Here is a 22,983-nt window from a genome sequence, read left to right on the forward strand (position 1 = left end):
CCGGCACGCCGGGGATAGAGCGGGGAGCGCGGCGCCTTCTGGCGCGCCTCGCTCTGATTGGAGAAAAGCGGGCGCTGGGCAGCATGGGTAACACTGATTGGCTGTTTTTGGCCACACGGCAACATTGCGCTCTGTGATTGGCGGGGAGCGCGGCCTCTCAGCGTTAGGGCGTTATGGCGGGGGTGGCCGAGGCGATGGCGGCGCCCTGGTGTTGCTGCTCCGGGCGCTGACCAGTCCCCACCGCCCCGCGGGCTCCGGGAAGAGTCGTTCTGTCCAACCGTGCTGGTCTGGGTCAGTCCTGCACCGGGGCACTGCGGGTGCCGCTCGGGTCCATCCCCGCGCTGCTCAAGCCGCTGAGCCCCGAGGGCTCTGGGGGAAGGGGCTCTCTGGGGGCTCTCTGAGGGGTTTCGGGCGTTAATGAAACGTTTCTTTCCTCAGCATCCTGCAGAGGAGATGCTGTAGCGTGGGGTGGATCCCGCTGGCTGTCACGGCACCCAGGGAGGCGATGGAGCCGCTCCCCGAGCTCTACTCCATCTTCCAGGGCGAGGTGCGGGAGCAGCCGGGGCCGTGCTCTGGGTGAATTCATTGTTGGTCCAGCCGGGGTTTAGCGCGGGGAGGTTTGGGTGGCGGACAGCTCTGTACAGGTGCACACATCCGTGTCCGTGGAGTTGTTAATGTGCAGGTGTGCGGGCAGCCATAGAGAGAGGCAGGAGGGGAGAGGCGATTCTGTCCTCTTCTGTCACCTGATTCCCCACCTGCAGAACTGGGCTCCAACAGCCAAAGGAAGTGGAGCTGCTGGAGAGAGCCCAGAGGAGCCCACGGAGCTGCTGCAGGGCTGGAGCCCCTCTGGAGCCAGGCTGGGAGAGCTGGGGGTGCTGCCCTGGAGAGGAGAAGGCTCCAGGGAGAGCTCAGAGTCCTTGCAGGGCCTGAAGGGGCTCCAGGAGAGCTGCAGAGGGACTGGGGCCAAGGATGGAGGGCCAGGAGGCAGGGAATGGCTGCCAGTGGCAGAGGGCAGGGCTGGATGGGATCTTGGGAATTGGGAATTGTTCCCTGGCAGGGTGGGGAGGGGCTGGGCTGGAATTGCCAGAGCAGCTGGGGCTGCCCCTGGAGCCCTGGCAGTGCCCAAGGCCAGGCTGGACATTGGGGCTGGCAGCCCCTGGCACAGTGGGAGGTGGCCCTGGGCTGCAATGAGCTGGCATTGAAGATCCCTTCCCACCCAAACCACTCTGGCATTCCCATTCCTCAATCCAGGATGGAAACCAGCAGCAAAAACCATTGCAGCAAATGGAGAAAGGCAAGGAAAGAATGATTTCCTGCATGGTTCCAGGTGCCCCCAGTGCCATTTGCCACAGGGGTTTGTAGCCTGGCAAGGCCTGGTTCGAGAGGTTTGGGCTCTGCCAGGGTGCCCAGAGCAGCTGTGGCTGCCCCTGGAGCCCTGGCAGTGCCCAAGGCCAGGCTGAGCACCCTGGCATAGTGGGAGGTGTCCCTGGGGTGCCACCAGATGGGATTTAATTCCCTCCAGCCCCACCCCTTCCCTGATTTTCTGCCAATCTCCAGCCCAGTGAGCTGGGCAGGTTTGTTGTGCAGATTCTCCCCTCTTCCTCCATCTCTGCTCTGGGTTTTCTCCCCAGGTTGCTGCAGTGACAGATTATGGTGCATTCATCAAAATCCCAGGCTGCAGAAAACAAGGTTGGTACCTGTGCCATTATTTCATTGTTGCTGTGGCCAAGGCAAGCAGCCAGCTCAGAATTAAAGGCTTTCAGAAAGAAATCAGCAAATGAGTGTTTCCTAAATTAGGAAGAAATTTGGAAAGCATTTAGAAGAGGATGGACTTTTGCATGATTGCCAAACACAACTCAAAGGAGTTTTTGGTAACTTCAGGATATCTTGGGGTGGGATTTTGGTAAAGTCTGGATGTTTTGGGTTTTTTTTACCTTCAGATTTTAGTGGAGCTTTTGGGAACTTCAGGATATTTCAGAGATTTATTTGAAAGTAATGGCAGAACTGTAGAAATTCTGCAATTTGCCCAATTTCCTCCCTTTGATGGTCAGTGTGAATGAGTGGAGAAAAAAAGACTAAAAGAAATGAAGTGAAAGAAATGAATTAAATCAAAAGTAGGGGAAAATTAGATTTAAACTGTGTCTGATTGTGGGACAGCTGCAGCCCCCCAGGAGCCCTGCCCTGCTCCCTGCAGGATTTTTGGGCAGGATTGTGGCTGCTGGGGAGGCACAGGGTGCCTTGGAATGGGGCTGGACCAGCCACATGCTCCCAGATTTCTCCTCCTGCATGTGAAAAACACCCATCACTTGTTTTGAACATTGTAAAAGTTTAATAGTAATAAAATGGTTCTAAAAATAGTAATGTAATTTATAGAGTAATAAAAATGTGGACAACTAGGATTAGGACAATAGGAGACAATAAAAACATAGAGTTAGGGACAGTCTGGGTTCATCTTTCTGGGCAAAAAAAGCCTGAAAAAGGACACACAGCAGATTTGGGGTGAGGTTTGGGGGATTTGGTGGGGCTGAGGGGGAAATGGGGCAGGAAAAGGGGGATTTGGGGTGGCAAAGGTTAACAGAGGATTAACCCTTAAAAGCAATGGCCTGTTGCATATTCATGCACCTCATCCATGATGCAGAAATTCCATTCAAACTCAGGATTCTGGCTGGGCAGGGTCAGCTTCTTCAGGGCAGGAAGGAGTTCATTTCTTCTGCTAAGGGAGCAAGAAATTCTTTCTCTCTGAAAGTTTCAGGTGCCCTGTGGCTTCTGTCTGCTGCCAGTACCTCAGTCCTCTCTAAAAAGTATCTTACATAGCACAGTTTCTATTTTAACATTTTGTTATAACCTAAAACTGTGTTTAACACACCACTTGAGAAAATGAATAGAGCATAATTTTCTAACATGACATGCATAATATTAATTTTAATCTTGGTGAAAAGTCAACCATAAAATGGGCATTTTTCACACTGCAGAACTCTGCTCTGCACTGGCAATAACCAAACTCCAGTGCAGGCTGGGGGCTTCTCACCTGCCTCAGCAGTTAAAAAAAATATATTAGTAATAAATATATTATCCACAAATGTATTTGTTTATTATTTATAAATATATTTATTACTTGCAGAACCCTGCTCTCCACTGTCAGTGCCCAAATTCCAATCCAGTTTGGGGTGTTGTGTCCTGTCTCAGCAGTTAAAAAATTGGAGCACCCTCTAAAAAAATATATATATATCACTAATAAGTATATTATTCAAAAATATATTTATTATTCATCAATATATTAATTTTTAGAAATATATTTATTACTTGCAGAACCCTGCTCTCCACTGTCAGTCACCCAAATTCCAGTCCAGGCTGGGGTGTTGTATCCTGTCTCAAAAGTTAAAATATTGGAGCACCCTCTAAAAAAAATATATATACACATATATATACATATATATATGTGTATATATATATATATACACACATATATATATAACTAATAAATATATTATTTACAAATATATTTATTATTCATAAGTATATTTATTCCTCACAGAACCCTGCTCTCCACTGTCAGTACCCAAATTCCAATCCAGTTTGGGGTGTTGTCATCTGTCTCAACAGTTAAAAAAATGGAGCACCCTCTAAAAATATATATATATTACTAATAAATATATTATTCATAAATATATTTGTTTATTGTTCATAAATATATTTACTACTTACAGAACCCTGCTCTCCACTGGCAATACCCAAATTCCAATACAGTTTGGGGTGTTGTCATCTGTCTCAGCAGTTAAAAAATCGGAGCACCCTCTAAAAATACATATACCTATATCACTAATAAATATATTATTCACAAATATATTTATTATTCATAAATATATCAATTTTTTATAAATATATTTATTACTATCAGAGCCCTGCTCTCCACTGTCAGTACCCAAATTCCAGTCCAGGCTGGGGTGTTGTGTCCTGTCTCAAAATATTGGAGCACCCTCTAAAAATATATATATATTACTAATAAATATATTATTCACAAATATATTTTTATTATATTTATTCATAAATATCTTTATTATTTAAAAATACATTTATTACTTGCAGAACCCTGCTCTCCACTGTCAGTACCCAAATTCCAGTCCAGTTTGGGGAGTTGGCACCTGCCTCAGCAGTTAAAAAATTGGAGCACCCCCTAAAATACATCTGTAACTACTAAATATAGTATTCAAAAATATATTTGTTATTCTTTTTTACTCATAAATATATTTATTTTATGTAAATATTTTTATTACTTGCAGAACCCTGCTCTCCACTGTCGGTCACCCAAATTCCAGCCCAGACTGGGGTGATGGCACCTGTCTCAGCAGTTAAAAAATTGGAACATCCTCTAAAAAATATATATTTATTACTAATAAATATATTATTCACAAATATTTTTGTTATTATTAATAATTCACAAGCATATTTATTATTTATAAATAAATATATTACTTGCAGAACCCTGCTCTCCACTGTCAGTACCCAAATTCCAGTCCAGGCTGGGCTGTTGTATCCTGTTTCAAAAGTTAAAATATTGGAGCACCCTCTAAAAAATATCTATTTCTAATAAATATATTATTCACAAATATATTTGTTACTATATTTATTCATAAATGTGTTTATTATTTATAAATAAATACATTACTTGCAGAACCCTGCTCTCCACTGGCAATACCCAAATTCCAATCCAGTTTGGGGAGTTGTCATCTGTCCCAGCAGTTAAAAAATTGGAACACCCTCTAAAAAAAATATATATATATTACTAATAAATATATTATTCAAAAATATATTTATTACTCATAAATATATTTTTTATAAATATATTTATTACTATCAGAGCCCTGCTCTCCACTGTCAGTCACCCAAATTCCAGTCCAGGCTGGGGTGTTGTGTCCTGTCTCAAAATATTGGAGCACCCTCTAAAAATACATCTATTACTGATAAATATATTATTCACAAATATATTTTTATTATATTTATTCATAAATATATTTATTATTTATAAATAAATACATTACTTACAGAACCCTGCTCTCCACTGTCATTACCCAAATTCCAATCCAGTTTGGGGTGTTGTCATCTGTCTCAGCAGTTAAAAAATTGGAGCACCCTCTAAAAAAAAAAAAATATATATATTACTAATAAATATATTATTCATAAATATATTAATTTTTTATAAATTTATTTATTACTTGCAGAACCCTGCTCTCCACTGTCAGTACCCAAATTCCAGTCCAGGCTGGGGTGTTGTATCCTGTCTCAAAATATTGGAGCACCCTCTAAAAATACATATATTACTAATAAATATATTATTCACAAATATATTTGTTATTATATTTACTCATAAATGTGTTTATTATTTATAAATAAATACATTACTTGCAGAGCCCTGCTCTCCACTGTCAGTACCCAAATTCCAGTCCAGTCTGGGGTGTTGTCATCTGTCTCAGCAGTTAAAAAATTGGAGCACCCTCTAAAATACATCTGTAACTACTAAATATAGCATTCAAAAATATATTTCTTATTCTTTTTTATTCAGAAATATATTTGTTTTATGTAAATGTATTTATTACTTGCAGAACCCTGCTCTCCACTGTCAGTACCCAAATTCCAGTCCAGGCTGGGGTGTTGTGTCCTGTCTCAGCAGTTAAAATATTGGAGCACCCTCTAAAATATATATATTACTAATAAATATATTATTCACAAATATATTTGTTATTATATTTATTCATAAATGTGTTTATTATTTATAAATAAATACATTACTTGCAGAGCCCTGCTCTCCACTGTCAGTACCCAAATTCCAATCCAGTTTGGGGAGTTGTCATCTGTCCCAGCAGTTAAAAAATTGGAGCACCCTCTAAAATACATCTGTAACTACTAAATATAGCATTCAAAAATATTTTTTTTACTCAAAAATATATTTATTTTATGTAAATGTATTTATTACTTGCAGAACCCTGCTCTCCACTGTCACTCATCCAAATTCCAGCCCAGACTGGGGTGATGGCACCTGTTTCAGCAGTTAAAAAATTGGAGCACCCTCTAAAAAATATATATATATTACAAATAAATATATTATTCACAAATATATTTGTTATTATACTTATTTATAAATGTGTTTATTATTTATAAATAAAAATATTCCTTGCAGAACCCTGCTCGCCACTGTCAGTACCCAAATTCCAATCCAGTCTGGGGTGTTGGCACCTGTCTCAGCAGTTAAAAAATTGGAGCACCCCCTAAAATACATCCATTACTAATAAATTTATTATTCACAAATATATTTGTTATTGTTCATTATTCATAAATATGTTTATTTTTTTATAAATATATTTATTACTTGTATTTTTTATTACCATTTACAACCTTACTGGTGGTACCTGCATTGTAAACAATAATCAAAAATGAGAAATTCAAAATGAGTTCAAGAAGAAATGAAGTTTTAAAAAGAAATTTAAATTATAATAGTAAATATAATTTTAATAAATAAAAACAAAGAGATTTAAATAAATAGAAATTTAAATAAATAGAAATAAATAAAATATAAATGAAAGTTATACTATAAATGTATCAATTAAAATAAATACAAGTTTTAATAAATATAAATAAATATGAATTTAAATTTAAAGTTTAAAAAATAAATAGTTTTTAAATTGTATTTATTAATAGAATGTGGTATAAAAACATATTCCTCCCACACCCCAAGGGGATGTAAAGGATTTTCTGCTCCCAGCCACTTTGGAAACTTGGAAACTGCAAATCCAAGGTTGAGTGGAGAATCTTCTGTATGAAACTGAAGAAAGGATGAGCTAAGGATGAAATGAACACTAATAATTGTTGTATTTTATTATCTATTTCATTTATTAGTTTTATTATTTTATAAACTCCATCATTAATTTTATTAGCTCTTGTTTTAATATTTTATTAAGTTTACTACTAATTTATGTATTCAAATAATTAATTTATTAATTCATTAATCAATAATTAATTTATTAGTTTTATTTGTTAATTTTAATTCATGTATTACTTTTATTTATTTATAGTTAGTTTATTAATTTTATTTATTTATAATTAATTTATTAATTTTCTTATTGATTTATAGTTAATTTATTAATTTTATTGATTAATTTATGAACCCTAGCACATTCCTTCCACACCCTGTGTCATTCCCTGCATCCCCTGAGGAGCTGCTCTGTGGCAGGCACACCTGGGGCTGTTCTGTCCCTTTTCTCCCATCCCTGGGGCTGTTCCTGTCCCTTTTCTCCCATCCCTGGGCTGATTGTGTCCCCTCTGTCCCATCCCTGGGGCTGATTGTGTCCCCTCTGTCCCATCCCTGGGGCTGATTGTGTCCCCTGTGTCCCATCCCTGGGGCTGATTGTGTCCCCTCTGTCCCATCCCTGGGGCTGATTGTGTCCCCTGTGTCCCATCCCTGGGCTGTTCCTGTCCCCTCTGTCCCATCCCTGGGCTGATTGTGTCCCCTCTGTCCCATCCCCTGGGGCTGTTGTGTCCCTTCTGTCCCATCCCTGGGACTGTTCTGTCCCTTCTGTCCCATCCACTGGGGCTGTTCTGTCCCCTCTGTCCCATCCCTCAGGAGCTGCTCTGTGGCAGGCACACGTGGGGCTCTTCCTGTCCCCTCTGTCCCATCCCTGGGGCTGATTGTGTCCCCTCTGTCCCATCCCTGGGGTTGATGGTGTCCCTTCTCTCAGTGTGGCAGGCACACCTGGGGCTGTTCCTGTCCCTTTTCTCCCACCCGCTGGGGTTGTTCCTGTCCCTTCTGTCCCATCCCCTTGGGCTGTTTGTGTCCCTTCTCTCAGTGTGGTAGGCACACCTGGGGCTGATTGTGTCCCCTCTGTCCCATTCCTGGGGCTGTTCTGTCCCCTCTGTCCCATCCCTGGGGCTGTTCCTGTCCCCTCTGTCCCATCCCTGGGCTGATTGTGTCCCCTGTGTCCCATCCTCCTGCAGGCCTGGTGCACAGGACCCACATGTCCTCCTGCCCCGTGGACAAACCCGCAGAGATGCTCGACGTGGGGGACAAGGTCTGGGTGAAGCTCATAGGGAGAGAGGTAACCCTGGTTCAAATCCACTACCCTGGGGTTCATTAACACTGGTGGCTCGTTCATCCTGCTCATTGTATGTTTGCAGATGAAGGATGACAAGCTGAAGCTCTCCCTCTCCATGAAGGTTGTTCACCAAGGCACAGGGAAGGACCTGGATCCCAACAACGTTTCCCTTGAGTGGGTAAATCTGAGCAGAACAGAGGGCATGGCTGCCCAGGGGGCACAGGCACAGGGCATGGCTGCCCGTGGGGCACAGGGCACAAAGAATGGCTGCCCAGAGGGGCACAGGACACAGGGCATGGCTGCCCAGGGGGCACAGGGCACAGGGCATGGCTGCCCATGGGGCACAGGGCACAAAGAATGGCTGCCCATGGGGCACAGGGCACAGGGCATGGCTGCCCAGGGGGCACAGGGCACAGGGCACAAAGAATGGCTGCCTGTGGGGCACAGGGCATGGCTTCCTATGGGACACAGGGCATGGCTGCCCAGGGGGCACAGGGCATGGCTGCCCAGGGGGCACAGGGCATGGCTGCCTGTGGGACACAGGGCATGGCTTCCTATGGGACACAGGGCATGGCTGCCCTGGGGGCACAGGGCACAAAGAATGGCTGCCCATGGGGCACAGGGCATGGCTTCCTATGGGACACAGGGCATGGCTGCCCAGGGGGCACAGGGCACAAAGAATGGCTGCCTGTGGGGCACAGGGCATGGCTCCCTATGGAACACAGGGCATGGCTGCCCAGGGGGCACAGGGCACAGGGCATGGCTGCCCAGGGGGCACAGGGCACAAAGAATGGCTGCCTGTGGGGCACAGGGCATGGCTGCCCGGGGGGCACAGGGCATGGCTGCCCAGGGCATGGCTCCCTATGGAACACAGGGCATGGCTGCCCAGGGCATGGCTCCCTAAAGAACGCAGGGCATGGCTCCCTATGGAACACAGGGCATGGCTGCCCATGGGGCACAGGGCATGGCTGCCCAGGGCATGGCTCCCTGTGGAACACAGGGCATGGCTCCCTATGGAACACAGAGCATGGCTCCCTATGGGGTACAGGGCATGGCTCCCTATGGAACACAGGGCATGGCTGCCCGTGGGGCACAGGGCATGGCTGCCCGTGGGGCACAGGGCATGGCTCCCTGTGGAACACAGGGCATGGCTGCCCACAGGGCACAGCTTCCTCTGCCAAAGGGCAGGGCTGTGTGGCAGCAGCTCTCTGGCCGCAGGGAGCAGCACAACTTTCCCAGGCATTGTCCTGAGGAAGGCTGTGAGAAGATCAGAGAAGAGAATGAGAAACAATTCTTACCTTCACTTGCTGCACCTGTTGCTATGCTGTGTGGAATGTGGTATGGAGATTTATTTACCAAAGGGTGGTTTCTTAATTAACCAGTGGTGATGGTGTTTTGATTAGAGGACCAATTAAGTCCATTTGTATTGTAACTGTCTATAAAAGCAATGGGTTTCTTAAAAAAGATAGATATTGATCAGCCTTCTGTGAATCATGGAATCAGTGCTAATTATCACCCTGCCAGGGGACAGGGGTGGAGGGGATTTTGGGAAGGAATTGTTCCCTGAGATGGAATTGCCAGAGCAGCTGTGGCTGCCCCTGGAGCCCTGGCAGTGCCGAAGGCCAGGTCAGCTCTGCTCTTTGGGTTTAGAAATTTTACTTTGAGAATGTCCTGGTTTTGCATGGGAGACTCTTGCAGGAAATCCAGGACTCCTGCACTGCTGACCAGTGTGATCCAGCAGAAGCCTTTATTACATTTACACACAGTTTCAGAGATTCTGCAAACTGCTAAGTACACACTGCTTGATTGGTGCCTTGGTCTTGCTCTCTGTTTAGTGCCTGCATTTCTCACAGTGTGGGATTGGTTACAGTGCAGGTGTTTCACAGCCCTCTGTTATCCTGTCCTTGCCATCTTGGGATTTGGTTTCTCAGCCCCTTCTTTCTTCATTTGCACAATTTATGTTCCAACAGCCTTGAGGAGTCCCTGAGGCTTTGACAGCAAACTCAGGAGCAGGCTGGCTGTGCCACTATGGCCTAACCCTGAAAATCCATTGCAGCAGGAGACATTTATAAAAGTGATTATCAATGCAGGGTGACCCCAGTGTAGGGAATGATGTGCTCTGAGTCCATGCCTCAGAAGGCTGAACAAATGCTTTATTAAGCTGTACTTTATTACACTAATACTAGACTAAATGACATACTAAAGACATGCTGTACTAAAGGGATACAACAGAAAAACCTGGGAGTATCTGAGACAGCCAGGACACAGCTTTGACCCAACTGGCCAAGGGATCAAAACAACCCTCACCAATGTCCAATTAACCACCTGTCCAATTAACAAATCATCTTGGTAAACAATCTCCATAACACATTCCACATGTGCCAAACAACAGGAGCAGTGAATAGAGATAAGAATTGTTTTCTCTTCTTCTCTGAGCTTCTCACTGCCTTTTCCTAGGGGAGAAATCCTTGGGATCTTGTGCCTGCTGCTCTCTGTGAAGAGAGCTATGGCCACAAGTGATCTCAAAATCAGTGAAATCTTGAATTAGCAAACCAAAACCACCACACCAAATAACCTTTAAAAGCCTTTTGTTTGTACAAAAATGTGGGATTAGAGATGAGGATGGATTGAAAATGGAGCTGTTCTTGTCCTCCCAGCCAGGATGAGAGGAAGAAACGCTCCTTCAGGGACTACACGAGCCAGAAGATCACCCTGGAGGCCGTGCTGAACACGGTGTGCAAGAAGTGTGGCTGCAAAGGTGGGGCTGGGCTGCTGCTTTGTGCCTCTGTCCCAGCCAGGCACTGAGCCTTGCTGGGCTTGGATCAGTGTCTGTCTCGTGGTTGGAATCCCAAAATGGTTTGGGTTGGGAGGGACCTGAAATCCCACCTGATTCCAGTCCCCAGGGACACCTCCCACCATCCCAGGCTGCTCCAAGCCCTGTCCAGCCTGGCCTTGGACACTGCCAGGGATGCAGGGGCAGCCACAGCTGCTGACATGGTTACATGTGGTTGTAAGGACGGAATTTTGGTTCTATGTTTGTCCTTTAGAGGAGGGATTTTTTATCACTTGCTACAAAACAAAAGAATTAATTCAAGTCCTTAAAAAAATAAAAAAAATATTTATTCCTTAAAATGACACCCCTTTGGGCTACTGGTGAGGGGCCAGTGGAGGGCACAAAGGTGATGAAGGATTGGAGAGATGAGGAGAGACTGAGGGAGCTGGGCCTGGTTGTTGTGGAGAAGAAAACAGAGGAATCCCATCAATCCACACAAATATCCCCAGGGCTGTCAGAGGATGGTGCAGACTCTGCTCAGGGACAGGAGCAGGAGTGATGGCAAGAAAGGAAAACACAACGAGGAGGAGCTTCTGTCCATGAGGAGTGGCAGAGAACAGGCAGGGAGTGGAGTCTGCTTCTCTGGAGCCATCTCAACCCCCTGGATGTGTCCCTGTGCCACCTGCTCCAGGTGATCCCTTCAACCCCAACCATTCTGTGCCTCCTGCTGGGAGGCAGAGTCATTTAGGTGGGAAAAGAGCTCCAAGGTCACTGAGTCCCAGCTGTGCCCAATCTCCACCTTGTCCCCAGCCCAGAGCCCTCAGTGCCACCTCCAGGAATTCCTGGGACACCCCCAGGGATGGGCACTGCAAACCTCTCTGGGCAGCCCCTGCCAAGGCCTGAGCCCCCTTTCCATGGAGAAATTTTCCCTCAATATGCAAAAATGGGACTTTAAGGACTTTCATGGCTCCTTTTCTGTTGTTGGTGTGAGGGGTTTGGAGCTGTGGGGAACAGGAAATGTTCCCTGCCAGAAGGGGCTGGGGTAGGGCCACCTCTGCTGCTGGGGCTTGCATTGGATGGAAATTCCCTTGTGGGAAAAGTCTTTGGGATTCTGGTGCTCAGGATGCCAGAGCTGAGGTGGGAAAAGAGCTGCAAGGCCATCGAGTCCCAGCTGATCCCCACCTTGTCCCCAGCCCAGAGCTCTGAGTGCCACCTCCAGGCATTCCTGGGACACCCCCAGGGCTGGGCACTGCAAACCTCCCTGGGCAGCCCCTGCCAAGGCCTGAGCCCCCTTTGCATGGGGAAATTCCTGCAGTGCCCACCCTGAGCCTGCCCTGGCCCAGCCTGAGGCCGTTCCCTCTGCTCCTGTCCCTGTTCCCGGCTGTGCCCTCCTGGCAGGAGCTGTGCAGAGCCACAAGGGCCCCCTGAGCCTCCTTTGCTCCAGGCTCAGCCCCTTCCCAGCTCCCTCAGCCCCTCCTGGGGCTCCAGCCCTGTTCCCTGAGCAGCACAGAGCCCCTGCCCTCACCTGCCATCCGTGTTGTAGTGCAGCTCCATGACAGCCCCGCTGTGTCCCTTCAGGGTGGCAAAGTTGTCACAGTCCCCTGAGCCCTGGGGGACACCAAGGGACAGGTGAGCACAGGAAAGGCTCAGGAACAGCCTGTGCTGTGCATGGAGCTGATCTTTGGGGTTTCAGCAAAGTGCAGGATGGACCATCCCCAGTGCTCAGTCCCATTTGAGGTAATGACTCTGATTTTGGTTTTTAAGAAGCAAACAAACCTTCAGCAGGTGATCCCACTGTGAGCTCCCATCTGTGGAAGCTCCAGCTCAGCTGGTGGGACACTGGGGCTGTGTCCTAGAGCTAAAACCCAGTTTGTGCCCTGCTGAAAGGATGTCCTGCAAGCTTCAGCAGAGTGAAGATGATTTTGTGGTGCCTTTCAGTAAATTTACTCAAGTTGCTGAGGTACAAGGTGGTTTTTTTGTGCAGGAGTTTTTGCTGTGCCCTACTTGTGTTATTTGCAGAAATGGTTAATGGGGCTCGTGCTATTCTGGAGGAGGTTAATGCTGAGTGTGGCCTCTGTAGTTGTAGAGAAGTATCCTTCAAATATTATTTTAAAGAATCATCACTATTTAAAGAACTCTTATGTATAAAACACTATTTTAAAGAACCCCCAAAACCAGGATTATGCCTATTTTCAATCTGCTTTTTAATAATGGTGTCTCCTCCTAACAGCAGGTGCCAGCTCTCCAAATTTCCCCTGCAGCTTAATAGGTCAACTTTGATGTCTCCAGAGTAGAAAGGGTAGAACCAGAAGAGCTGAATTCCTCTCTCTTTGTGGCTTTAACTCATTTTCCAGGTGCCAATCACACCAATTTACCTTTCTCCCATTCTTTTCTGGGCTGATTAAGCCCCTGCAGAGACAGATTTTTACTTGTTGAGACAAGAATATTTTCTATTTTGCCTGACTAATCCCTCCAGAATGAACTGGGTTATGTTTGTTCCCTGTCCTGTTTAATCAGGGCACGTTCAACCAGCTGAAATTTCAGGATAAAAAATGTCCTGGAGTGTAGATTTTCTCCTTGTGACTGATAATCAAAAAAAGCCTTGGCAGCACTTCAGGTGGATGAAATGCATTTGTTAAAAAAAAGAACAAAAGAAGGAAAAGGGGCTGGGTTGCTCCTTCAAACACCTTTTTTCTCCAGGTCACTTTGCCAAGGAGTGTTTCATGCAGCCTGGAGGAACCAAATACAGCCTCATTCCAGAGGAGGAGGAAGAGGAGGGGGCAGCAGCAGGACGTGAAGGGGATAAAAAGATCAGCCAGGCTGAGGAGTCTTCAAAAAAGAGGAAAAAGGTACAAGGTGGCCTCTGGCTGGCCTGGAAAAGGAGCTGGGGGATGGGACTTGGCTCTGTAGTTACAGCTGGGTTACTCCAGCAAGGTGGGTGTGAGGGGCCAGGTGTGGGCTGAGAAGGTGCCTCAGTTTGGGCAGATCCTGTGGCTAAACAGGAATCTCCTCTGCAGATTTCCTGTTCATCCTTAGGTTTTCTCCTGCCATTGTCAGGTTCCCTTCAAACTCGTTTTGTGCTACACCACACAGCCCTCAGAGGATATTCTTAGAGTGAGAAAAAGATGATTATTGTTTTTCCTGATCTCTGGGAGGCTCTGCAGGCATTGCTTCAGTGTCCTGAGCCCTGTGATTCCTGTTTGCCTCCTTTTTCCTTCTTTGATCTGGACTCAGTGCCCTGCTGGCTCCAGGGCTATCCTGACCCTGCCAGGGCTGTGGGAATTGGCTTTATCTGCACACTCTGGGGGAAAATCCCTGGCTGTGTTTGCACAGGGAGCATTCCCAGGCTCCAGAGCAATTTCTGTCCCTGTGAAAATGGCACCAGATCAGAGACATTTCCCAGGCTGTGTTTGACCTCTGGCTCAGAGCAGGATGAGATCAAATAAAACACAGGTGAGACTTGAACCCAGGCCAGGAGCTTTTGGTGCTCAGGATTATTCAGGGATGAATATTCACAGAACCCCAGAGGGTTTGGGGTGGAAGGAACCTTAAATCCCATCCCACCCCACCCCTGCCATGCTCCCAGGTTGCTCCAGCCTGGCCTGGGACACATCCAGGGGCAGCCACAATGCAGTTCAAGACTTCAATAAATTAATTCTTCCATCAGCCCCTTCCCAGTCCCACTTTGAATGACTCTTCCAAAACCCTTTCTCTATTTTCCCCTCTTCCCAGCTCTGTGGCCTCTCTGTATCCCTGGAGAGTGGCAACAGGCAGAAAAGGCTCAAGTTATTTTAAAGTTTTGGGGGAAAATGACACAAAGAAGTGCACAAACAGCTTGTTATCCTAGCCCTGCCCATCCACCAGCATGGGGATTCCCAGTGGAGCCTTGCCCTGCTGACACTACAGGAAATGTGGGTCACTGTCCCAAATTTGTTCCTGGTTTTTTGGGGGTTGGTGGATTAATAGCTTTCCTTGAAATCTCCCTTGTTCCTTTGATCTCCCTCCCTTCTCAAGGGTGACATCAAAAGTTGTCAGATGTTTTCCAGAGCTGGAATAATAAAACTTGGAGCTTTTTTGGAGGCAGGATGTGGGATCCTGCAGATGAATGGTTCCCTTGTAGTCTGGAGTGCCTGCTGTGATCTTGTCTGGGAGCCACCATGTGCTTCCCTGCTTGCCTGGAGCTCCAGGGATTTACAGCACGTGGAAATAGCTCCCTGCATTCAGGGACAATCTCCTTGCTGACCTGTCCCCTCCCATGTGGGTGACACCAGCGTGGCCCTGGCGTTTTTAAATGAGAGGAGGGAGCTGCCAGCTCCCAAGGGTTTCCATCTCCACCCAGTGTCAGAGTCATAAAATCAATATTTGTGATTGTTCAGGATCAGCATTTTGTGCTTTCCTGGATCTGATGTTTCCTTGGAGTTTCTGGGGTTTTTCTCCTCTTCCCAGAGATTCCTCCAGGATCCTCACCCCCTTTTTTTTCCACTTTGCCTTCCCAGGGCTTCCCAGCTCCTGATTCCCCTCTTGCCTGAGGGGTTTTTCTCCTCTTCCTGGATCTGATGTTTCTTTGCAGTTTCTGGGGTTTTTCTCCTCTTCCCAGAGATTCCTCCATGATCCTCACCCCCTTTTTTTCCCACTTTGCCTTCCCAGGGCTTCCCAGCTCCTGATTTCCCTCCTGCCTGAGGGCTTTTCTCCTTTTCCTGGATCTGATGTTTCTCCTTTTCCTGGATCTGATTTCCCTCTTGCCTGAGGGGTTTTTCTCCTTTTCCTGGATCTGATGTTTCCTTTCTCCTCTTCCTGGATCTGATGTTTCCTTGGAGTTTCTGGGGTTTTTCTCCTCTTCCCAGAGATTCCTCCATGATCCTCACCTCCTTTTTTTCCCACTTTGCCTTCCCAGTGCTTCCCAGCTCCTGATTCCCCTCCTTCCTGAGCCCCCCAGTATTCCCAGGCTGGAGCTGGGTTCGGGTCTCTGTGTGGGGGTGGCACTGGTGTGACAATGACACGTCCTGGGTGGCAGCACTGAGCCCTGTCCTGTCTCCTGTCATCCCTGAGAAAAGGGGTGATGGAAGGAGAAGGGGAGAGGCTGGAGGGTGTCCAGGGAAGGGAATGGAGCTGGGAAGGGGCTCAGCCTGAGAAAAGGGGGGTCAAGGGGGCCCTTCTGGCCCTGCACTGCTCCCTGCCCCTAACAGGAGGGGACAGCCAGGGGATGCTCCCAGGGAATGAGGGCAGGGAGGGAGGGAATGTGCTGAGGGAGCTTTAGGGAAGCCAGGGCAAGTTAGAAAAATGAGACATTTAAAGGTTTTCCATGTGTGTGCAGCCTGACAGAGCAACACCATGGCTGTTCTCCCCATCCCTGCACCTTCATCCCAGCAGTGTGCAGCTGCTCCCTTCTCCCCTTCCCAGAGCAGGGCAGGACTGCACTGAAGGGCAGAGGAAGAGCCAGCAGACACTGAGCAGTGGTGCAGGATGCCCCTGTTTACTCTCCCCTATAGCAGGAGGAGGCAGGGGGGTTGCACCTACTCTGACCCCACATCTGCTTCAAATCCTGCCTTCCCTGCCATCTCAGCAATCTGGGTGTTGGAAGGTTTGTGGAGGGGTTCTCCTCCCTCCCCCTGACTTCTCTTTGAAGATTTCACTCCCTTGTCTGCTTTGCCCTTTTTATAGCCCATCTCCCATGCAGATATTTGGGACAAGCCCTTCACAGAAAGGGTTGATGAAAGTGTGCTGGCACTGGTGGGGTCCCCATGCCTCCTAAACCCCGTGGATGTGGCACCTGGGGATGTGCTGGGGCCATGGCTGGACTGGCTGATCTGGGGGTGCTTTTCCACCCTAAACAATTCCAGCATTCCATGGTGCTGTGCCAGGGGTGGGCCCTGGAGCTGGCTGGGACAGCTGGGCAGGCCCAGGCTCTGTGTCCCTTCTCCTCCTGGGGTCAGGGGTGAAGTGGCTCCTGTGGGAACTGCAGTGTCCCTGCTGGGCTGTGTGGGAGGCAGGAGGCTGGGAATGGCTGAGCCCTTCTCCTCCTGCTGCCTTTGTTTTCCAAGGAAAAACCTGCAGTGCTGACTGAGGGATAACCCTTGCATTGAAATTCTGCACGTTTATCCCATCTTCTGCTCACACAACCTCAAATCTGGGGGTTTTCATCCATTTCAAAGTTCCTTGTGAGCTTTATTGCACATGGACCAGCTCATCCCTGGGGTGCTTTTGGATGGCCTTTGGGATTGGGGCGTTTTTATGGCTTTGCTGCTCTTTTCCCCACCTGGTGGAAGATTTGCAGATCTTCATGTTAAAACCACACCTAAGTGTGTCTGTTCTGTGACCTGTGGCTCATCCAACCTTGGTCCATCCTCAGTGTTACTGGTTTTACTGGTTCTTCCATGGCATGAAGAGGCCACAGCCCTTCACACATTGTTTTCTTTGAAATGTTTCTGAATCTGGCTCTCTTTATTTACTGGCTCTAGGCTGGGTTCTTCTCCTCAGCTTCATTCTGACTGCTCCTCCAACAAAGGATGCAAAAACACCTTTGGATTGGTGTAAAGAATCTTGTTTGGAATGAAATGGGCTGCTGGAATGAGGATAAAGAATAAAATGAAGCCTAGAAGGATTCCTGGCACAGCCCTGGGGGTGCAGGCAGACATTAGGAATCCATTCCTGTTTTGCACAAGGACAAGACACAAAGTCTTGGAATGGGATTTTAACTCCTCAGAAGGGTCTGGTGAAAAATATTTCAACTTCTTGGACAGTTCTGGGCACTCCCCTCTTATCTCAACCCCAAATACCTTTAGGAGGAATGAGCTGTTGGAACATTGTGAGAGCACAGCCTGGAGCAGTTTCCTCCCACAGGACAGGAGGGAGCCTGGAGTGCTCCAAGGGGCCCCTCTTGGAGGAGTTTCTGGAGCAGTAGGGAAGGGATTCCATGAAAAGCAGCACTCAGGCTCCAGCCCAGCCTGCTGCTGCCCTGCTGGCAGCTCCAGCAGGGGCTTGGAGAGAGGCTTTGGAGCACTTTTGGTTGGGTTCTGCTGTGCTAATTGCATAGGTGGGGCGGGGTGTGCAAGGATCCGTGAAGTGCAGCTCTGTGTGAGGCTGACTGAGAGCTGCTTGGGCCAAATCCTCCCCAAATATTGCCCCAAAATGCATTGTTTGGGGTGCTGGCTGTGCCCAGAGCTGAGCTGGGTGTGCCAGAGCTGAGCTGAGCCCCATCCAGCCTGGCTGGAGGGCACTTGGCAGCTCAGGGTGTCCCTGCAGGCACAAACCTGGGCTTTGGGCAATCCCTGGGCTGCAAACCGAGTCCCTGGTGACCTCAGTGCTCCATGCCCTGAGTCCCTGGTGACCTCAGTGCTCCATCCCCTGCTCTCTGGGTTCCCTGGTGTGACCTCAGTGCTCCATCCCCTGAGTTCCTGGTGACCTCAGTGCTCCATCCCCTGCTCTCTGGGTTCCCTGGTGTGACCTCAGTGCTCCATGCCCTGCTCCCTCAGTTCCATGGTGACCTCAGTGCTCCATGCCCTGCTCCCTCAGTTCCATGGTGACCTCAGTGCTCCATCCCCCGAGTTCCTGGTGACCTCAGTGCTCCAAACCCTGCTCCCTGGGTTCCCTGGTGACCTCAGTGCTGATCTCCAGGGCTGGGATGCTGCACTGAAGGGAAGCTCTGGGGCAGGATGCTGCTCCTGCAGGAGGATTTTGCAGCAGTGCTGCCTCCTGCTACTGAAAATCATAAAATCATGGGATGGGTTGGATTAGGAAAGGCCTTAAATCCCATCCAGTGCCACCCCTGGTACCTTCCACTGTCCCAGGGTGCTCCAAAGCCCTTCCAGCCATGGTGCTGCCACATTTTTTCCTCTGGGAATGCTCAGCTCTCCTTGTGTCCTGCTGCACTTCCAGCCCAGGCTGTGTTTGCTGTTCTGCCTGCACTTCTGCACTGCAGGAATCCGAGAATCCTGGAATATCCAGGGCTGGAAAAGACACACACAAGGATCACAGGACACCCCAACACCCCACTGTGGGCCAGAAAAGGGATTTGTCTCTCTTGGAGTGATCTTGGCTGTTAGAAGCCCCCATAAAGGGGACAGTGGGGGTTTGTTGATTCTTCCCAGCCAGCACAATGCCCATGTGTGCTTTTTGTCCCCTGCTCCATCCCCAGGAGCGGGTGTGACATCCTGTCCTGCCTGCAGCCCTCGCATCCTGAGAAAGTTTCCCAAGCTCTGGAATGAAACTCTTGGTTGTGAAGGTCCTGTCAAACTTTCTCACCATGTGCACGGGCTGGAAAAGCTTGAGAAAATTCTCCTTGCTGCAGCCCCTTCTCTGGAGGATTTAACTCCTTCCCATGCTCTTAGGACTGGGAGGATTTGCTTCTGCTTTCCTCTGTGGGTCAGGGACTTTGTGCTGAGTCTGTTGTTACCCCACAGGAAAACAAAACCCAATTTTGGGTGACATTATTTGCTGGTATGGAGCTAAAATGTGCCAAGGCTCTGGTGGGTGTGGAGCCACTCCATCCTCTGCTCCCTTCCCTGGAATTCCAGAGGGGTCTTCTGGATGCTCAGCTCTGGGTGTTGTCTTTGCTCTTCCAGCTCCCTAAAAGAGTTGATCTGTTGGATTAAAAACCAGCTGCCAGCTCCTTTCTTTCCCTCTGGGCCTGGAGCTTGGACACCCAACCCAGTTTGGGCACAGGTGCTTAAATTTGGGTGAGTCAGAGCCCTGAGCTGAGCTTGCTGTGCCACATTCCTCACTGGGTGTCCAAGCCTGTGCCAGGCCTTTGGTCACCTCAGTGGCCATCTCTGCTCCCTGAAAGCCTCCTTGGCTTCTCTGCTTGAGTCTTCAAACAGGGCAAAAATTCCTGCTCAGCCCCTCTGGAGCCAGGCTGGGAGAGCTGGGGGTGCTGCCCTGGAGAGGAGAAGGCTCCAGGGAGAGCTCAGAGCCCTTGCAGGGCCTGAAGGGGCTCCAGGAGAGCTGCAGAGGGACTGGGGCCAAGGATGGAGGGCCAGGAGGCAGGGAATGGCTGCCAGTGGCAGAGGGCAGGGCTGGATGGGATCTTGGCAATTGGGAATTGTTCCCTGGCAGGGTGGGCAGGGGCTGGGCTGGAATTGCCAGAGCAGCTGTGGCTGCCCCTGGAGCCCTGGCAGTGCCCAAGGCCAGGCTGGGCATTGGGGCTGGCAGCACCTGGCACAGTGGGAGGTGGCCCTGGGCTGCAATGAGCTGGCATTGAAGATCCCTTCCCACCCAAACCACTCTGGCATTCCCATTCCTCAATCCAGGATGGAAACCAGCACCAAAAACCATTGCAGCAAATGGAGAAAGGAAAGGAAAGGAAAGAATGATTTCCTGCATGGTTCCAGGTGCCCCCAGTGCCATTTGCCACAGGGGTTTGTAGCCTGGCAAGGCCTGGTTTGAGAGGTTTGGGCTCTGCCAGGGTGCCCAGAGCAGCTGTGGCTGCCCCTGGAGCCCTGGCAGTGCCCAAGGCCAGGCTGGGCATTGGGGCTGGCAGCACCTGGCACAGTGGGAGGGGTCCCTGCCATGGCAGGGGTGGCACTGGGTGGCCTTTGAGGTCCCTTCCAACCCAAACCATTCCATGATCCTCAGAGCCTTTTGCCGGGGAATTCTCTCGTGGCTGGAGTTGGATCCTTGCTGGATCCTGGTGCTGCTGAGCTGGGACACAAAGCTGCAGCTGTGCATGCACCATGTGCAAGGTGCAGATGTTTTAGAGGCCCCTTCAGCTCCTTCACTTCCCAGAGCCAAGGGGAGGGAACACCTGAGCTTTTGCAGGATGGGCTTTGCCAGGCCCTTGGGAGCTGCTGGCATCATTCCGGCTCCCAGCTGGAAGGGGATGCAGGGGATGAACCCTGGCATCAGTCAGATCCTCTTCCCAGCCCTGTGCCCTGATTAAATATCCCCAAATTGCCATCCTTCATCATTAAACACTGCTGGAGTGCCTTGGGGTGATCCCAGTGCCCCCCAGGCCTGGCCTCAGGGTAATCTCTGCCTGCTGCTTTGCCACAAATTGGAGGGTTTAGATCCATTTCAGAGTTTTCATGGGCTTTATTCCAGCTCCAGCTGTTCCCGTGCTGCAGCTGAGGCTCAGTCTGGAGCTGCTGGCTCAGGACTTTGCAGAAGCACAGCATGAGGGAGAGAGCAGCACAGGAGGGTGGAAGGGAAGTTTGGGAACAGGAGGGTGTGCAAGGAAAACTGCGAAGCAGGAGAGTGTATGAAGAAATCAGCAGGATGGGGTGCAGAGGAAATTGGGGAGTGGGACAAGGTGCAGTGGGAAGATGAGGAGCAGGATGGGGTTCAGGAGAAGTTGGGGAGCAGGAAGAGGTGCAGAGGAAATTGGGGAGCACGGGAAGATGAGCAGCATGGGGTTCAGGAGAAGTTGGGGAGCAGGAAGGGGTGCAGAGGAAATTGGGGAGCACGGGAAGATGAGCAGCATGGGGTTCAGGAGAAAGTGGGGAGCAGGAAGGGGTGCAGAGGAAATTGGGGAGCATGGGGAGATGAGCAGCATGGGGTTCAGGAGAAGTTGGGGAGCAGGAAGGGGTGCAGAGAAAATTGGGGAGCAGGAAGAGGTGCAGAGGGAATTGGGGAGCACGGGAAGATGAGCAGCATGGGGTTCAGGAGAAGTTGGGGAGCAGGAAGGGGTGCAGAGGAAATTGATGAGCAGGAAGGGGCACAGAGGAAGTTGGGAAAGAGGAGGGGGTGGTGAAATCTTGGTTGTGCAAGGAGCCACATCTTGCAGGAGGGCACTGACCTTGTCCTGCTGCTCCACTGGGCTCTCCTGCCTGGAGCTGGCACAGTTTGGCTGCTCCAGTGCTCCTGTCCTGGTGGGGCTGCAGGGATGCTGCTCCTGGCTGGTTTAGAAACACAATTTTTGGGCAAAAACGCTTCATCTTTTCAACTTTTATTAATAAAGAACAATGAAATAATGGAATGAGAGTGAGAACTCTCCTTCCATGAATTATCCAGTGTTTTCCAGCCTTGGATTTCCACGTTGCTGCCGTGCTCTGTGCCCTGCTCTGCAGCTGAGGGCTGGCAGTGGTGTTTAACTCCTGCCTCCTAAGGCACTGTGCCCTTTCCATGCAGGAACAGGCCCAGAAGGGCTCCTGCTGCCCTGCTGAGCACCAGGGAGGGCATTCCCACATTGCCAGCTTTTTCCTGTGTTTTCCCAGGAGAAGAAGAAGAAGAAGAAGCACAAGGCCAGGCAGTCCTCAGAGTCGGACTCGGACAGCTCGGCCTCGGACAGTGACGGAGCTCAGCCCTCCAGCAAGAGGCCCAGGCACTCCAGGAAAGCCAGCAAGGCTCCCAAGAAGAAGAAGAAGAAGCACAAGAAGTAGCCCTGGAGTGAGCAGGGCAGGCTGGGCTGCTGCCACAGCCATTCCCTGGTGCAGCCAGCAGGGACCAGCAGCTCCTGCTTCAAGGACAAGGAGTTTATTTCAAAATAACATGCGGTGTTACAGGTGGTGACCTTGTATGAGCTGTCCTCTGTCACCTTGGGCACAGGCTGCCCCTTTGTCCCACAGCTGCTGCCAGCACAGGCTCATGACAGCCTGCAGGGCACGCCTGCTGTGCCACAGCCTGCTGGAGCTGCTGCCAGCTCCTGGGACAGCTGCAGAGCTTGGGGTGGCACAGCCAGGCCCCAGCGTGCTGGGGACAGGTTTGGTGGGAGCACAGCCCCTGGCACAGAGCTCTGGGCTGCAAACCTGCCCCGGCTCCCTCGGCCTCTCTGCAAACACCAGGAGTGGAGGAGCAAGGAGCAAATGGGGAAGTGGAGATACTGGGAGTAAACATGGACTGTGGAGTGTTTGCTGCCTTGGAAAGGGATGGAAAATAAATCTGCTCTCTGCAGCTGTACTTTGCACCTCTCCTTTCTTCTGTACCCTCCACTTCATCTTGGGCAGGGGAGAACAGTGCTGGCTGCATGGAGAAGATGGGAGAGGATTTTTTGGGAAGTTCTAGCTGCTCCCCCAGGTTCCCTGGGGCGGGAAGGGGGTGTGTGGTGAGGTAGCCCATAGGAGAAGCCTTCTGGAGAGAGCATAAATCTTGTGACTGGAGCTGAAGGTCAGGGGAGGGATGGCAGGAGGAGGGTGCCAGGAGCAGCTCGGCCCTGCTGGGACAGATGTGAGGGGGAAGGAGCTGTCCCCGTGTGCC

The 22,983-nt window shown here is 49.4% G+C and overlaps 1 protein-coding gene across 1 annotated transcript; it reads left to right on the top strand.

The window, feature by feature from the left end:
* The first annotated feature begins 165 nt into the window (after positions 1 to 165).
* On the top strand, positions 166 to 22,686 carry ZCCHC17 (zinc finger CCHC-type containing 17). Its single transcript, XM_071452967.1, has 8 exons — positions 166 to 291; positions 439 to 547; positions 1,632 to 1,689; positions 7,987 to 8,087; positions 8,167 to 8,258; positions 10,742 to 10,842; positions 13,558 to 13,706; positions 22,005 to 22,686. Exons 2-8 carry the CDS (start codon positions 506 to 508, stop codon positions 22,167 to 22,169), a joined length of 708 nt encoding a protein of 235 aa, XP_071309068.1. The 5' UTR covers positions 166 to 291; positions 439 to 505; the 3' UTR covers positions 22,170 to 22,686.
* The last annotated feature ends 297 nt before the right edge of the window (positions 22,687 to 22,983 follow it).

The sequence above is a fragment of the Agelaius tricolor genome, unplaced genomic scaffold (assembly GCF_023055355.1).
Source record: "Agelaius tricolor isolate 1412-34295 unplaced genomic scaffold, bAgeTri1.0.p SCAF_36, whole genome shotgun sequence".
Taxonomy (NCBI): Eukaryota; Metazoa; Chordata; class Aves; order Passeriformes; family Icteridae; genus Agelaius; species Agelaius tricolor.

Bases quoted from the DNA above. Each gene is read 5' to 3' on its own strand.
- ZCCHC17 (XM_071452967.1), top strand. From the start codon at position 506: ATGGAGCCGCTCCCCGAGCTCTACTCCATCTTCCAGGGCGAG. The intron at 8,259-10,741 runs GTGGGTAAATCT...TTGTCCTCCCAG, and splicing joins CCCAACAACGTTTCCCTTGA to CCAGGATGAGAGGAAGAAAC. The intron at 13,707-22,004 runs GTACAAGGTGGC...GTGTTTTCCCAG, and splicing joins CTTCAAAAAAGAGGAAAAAG to GAGAAGAAGAAGAAGAAGAA.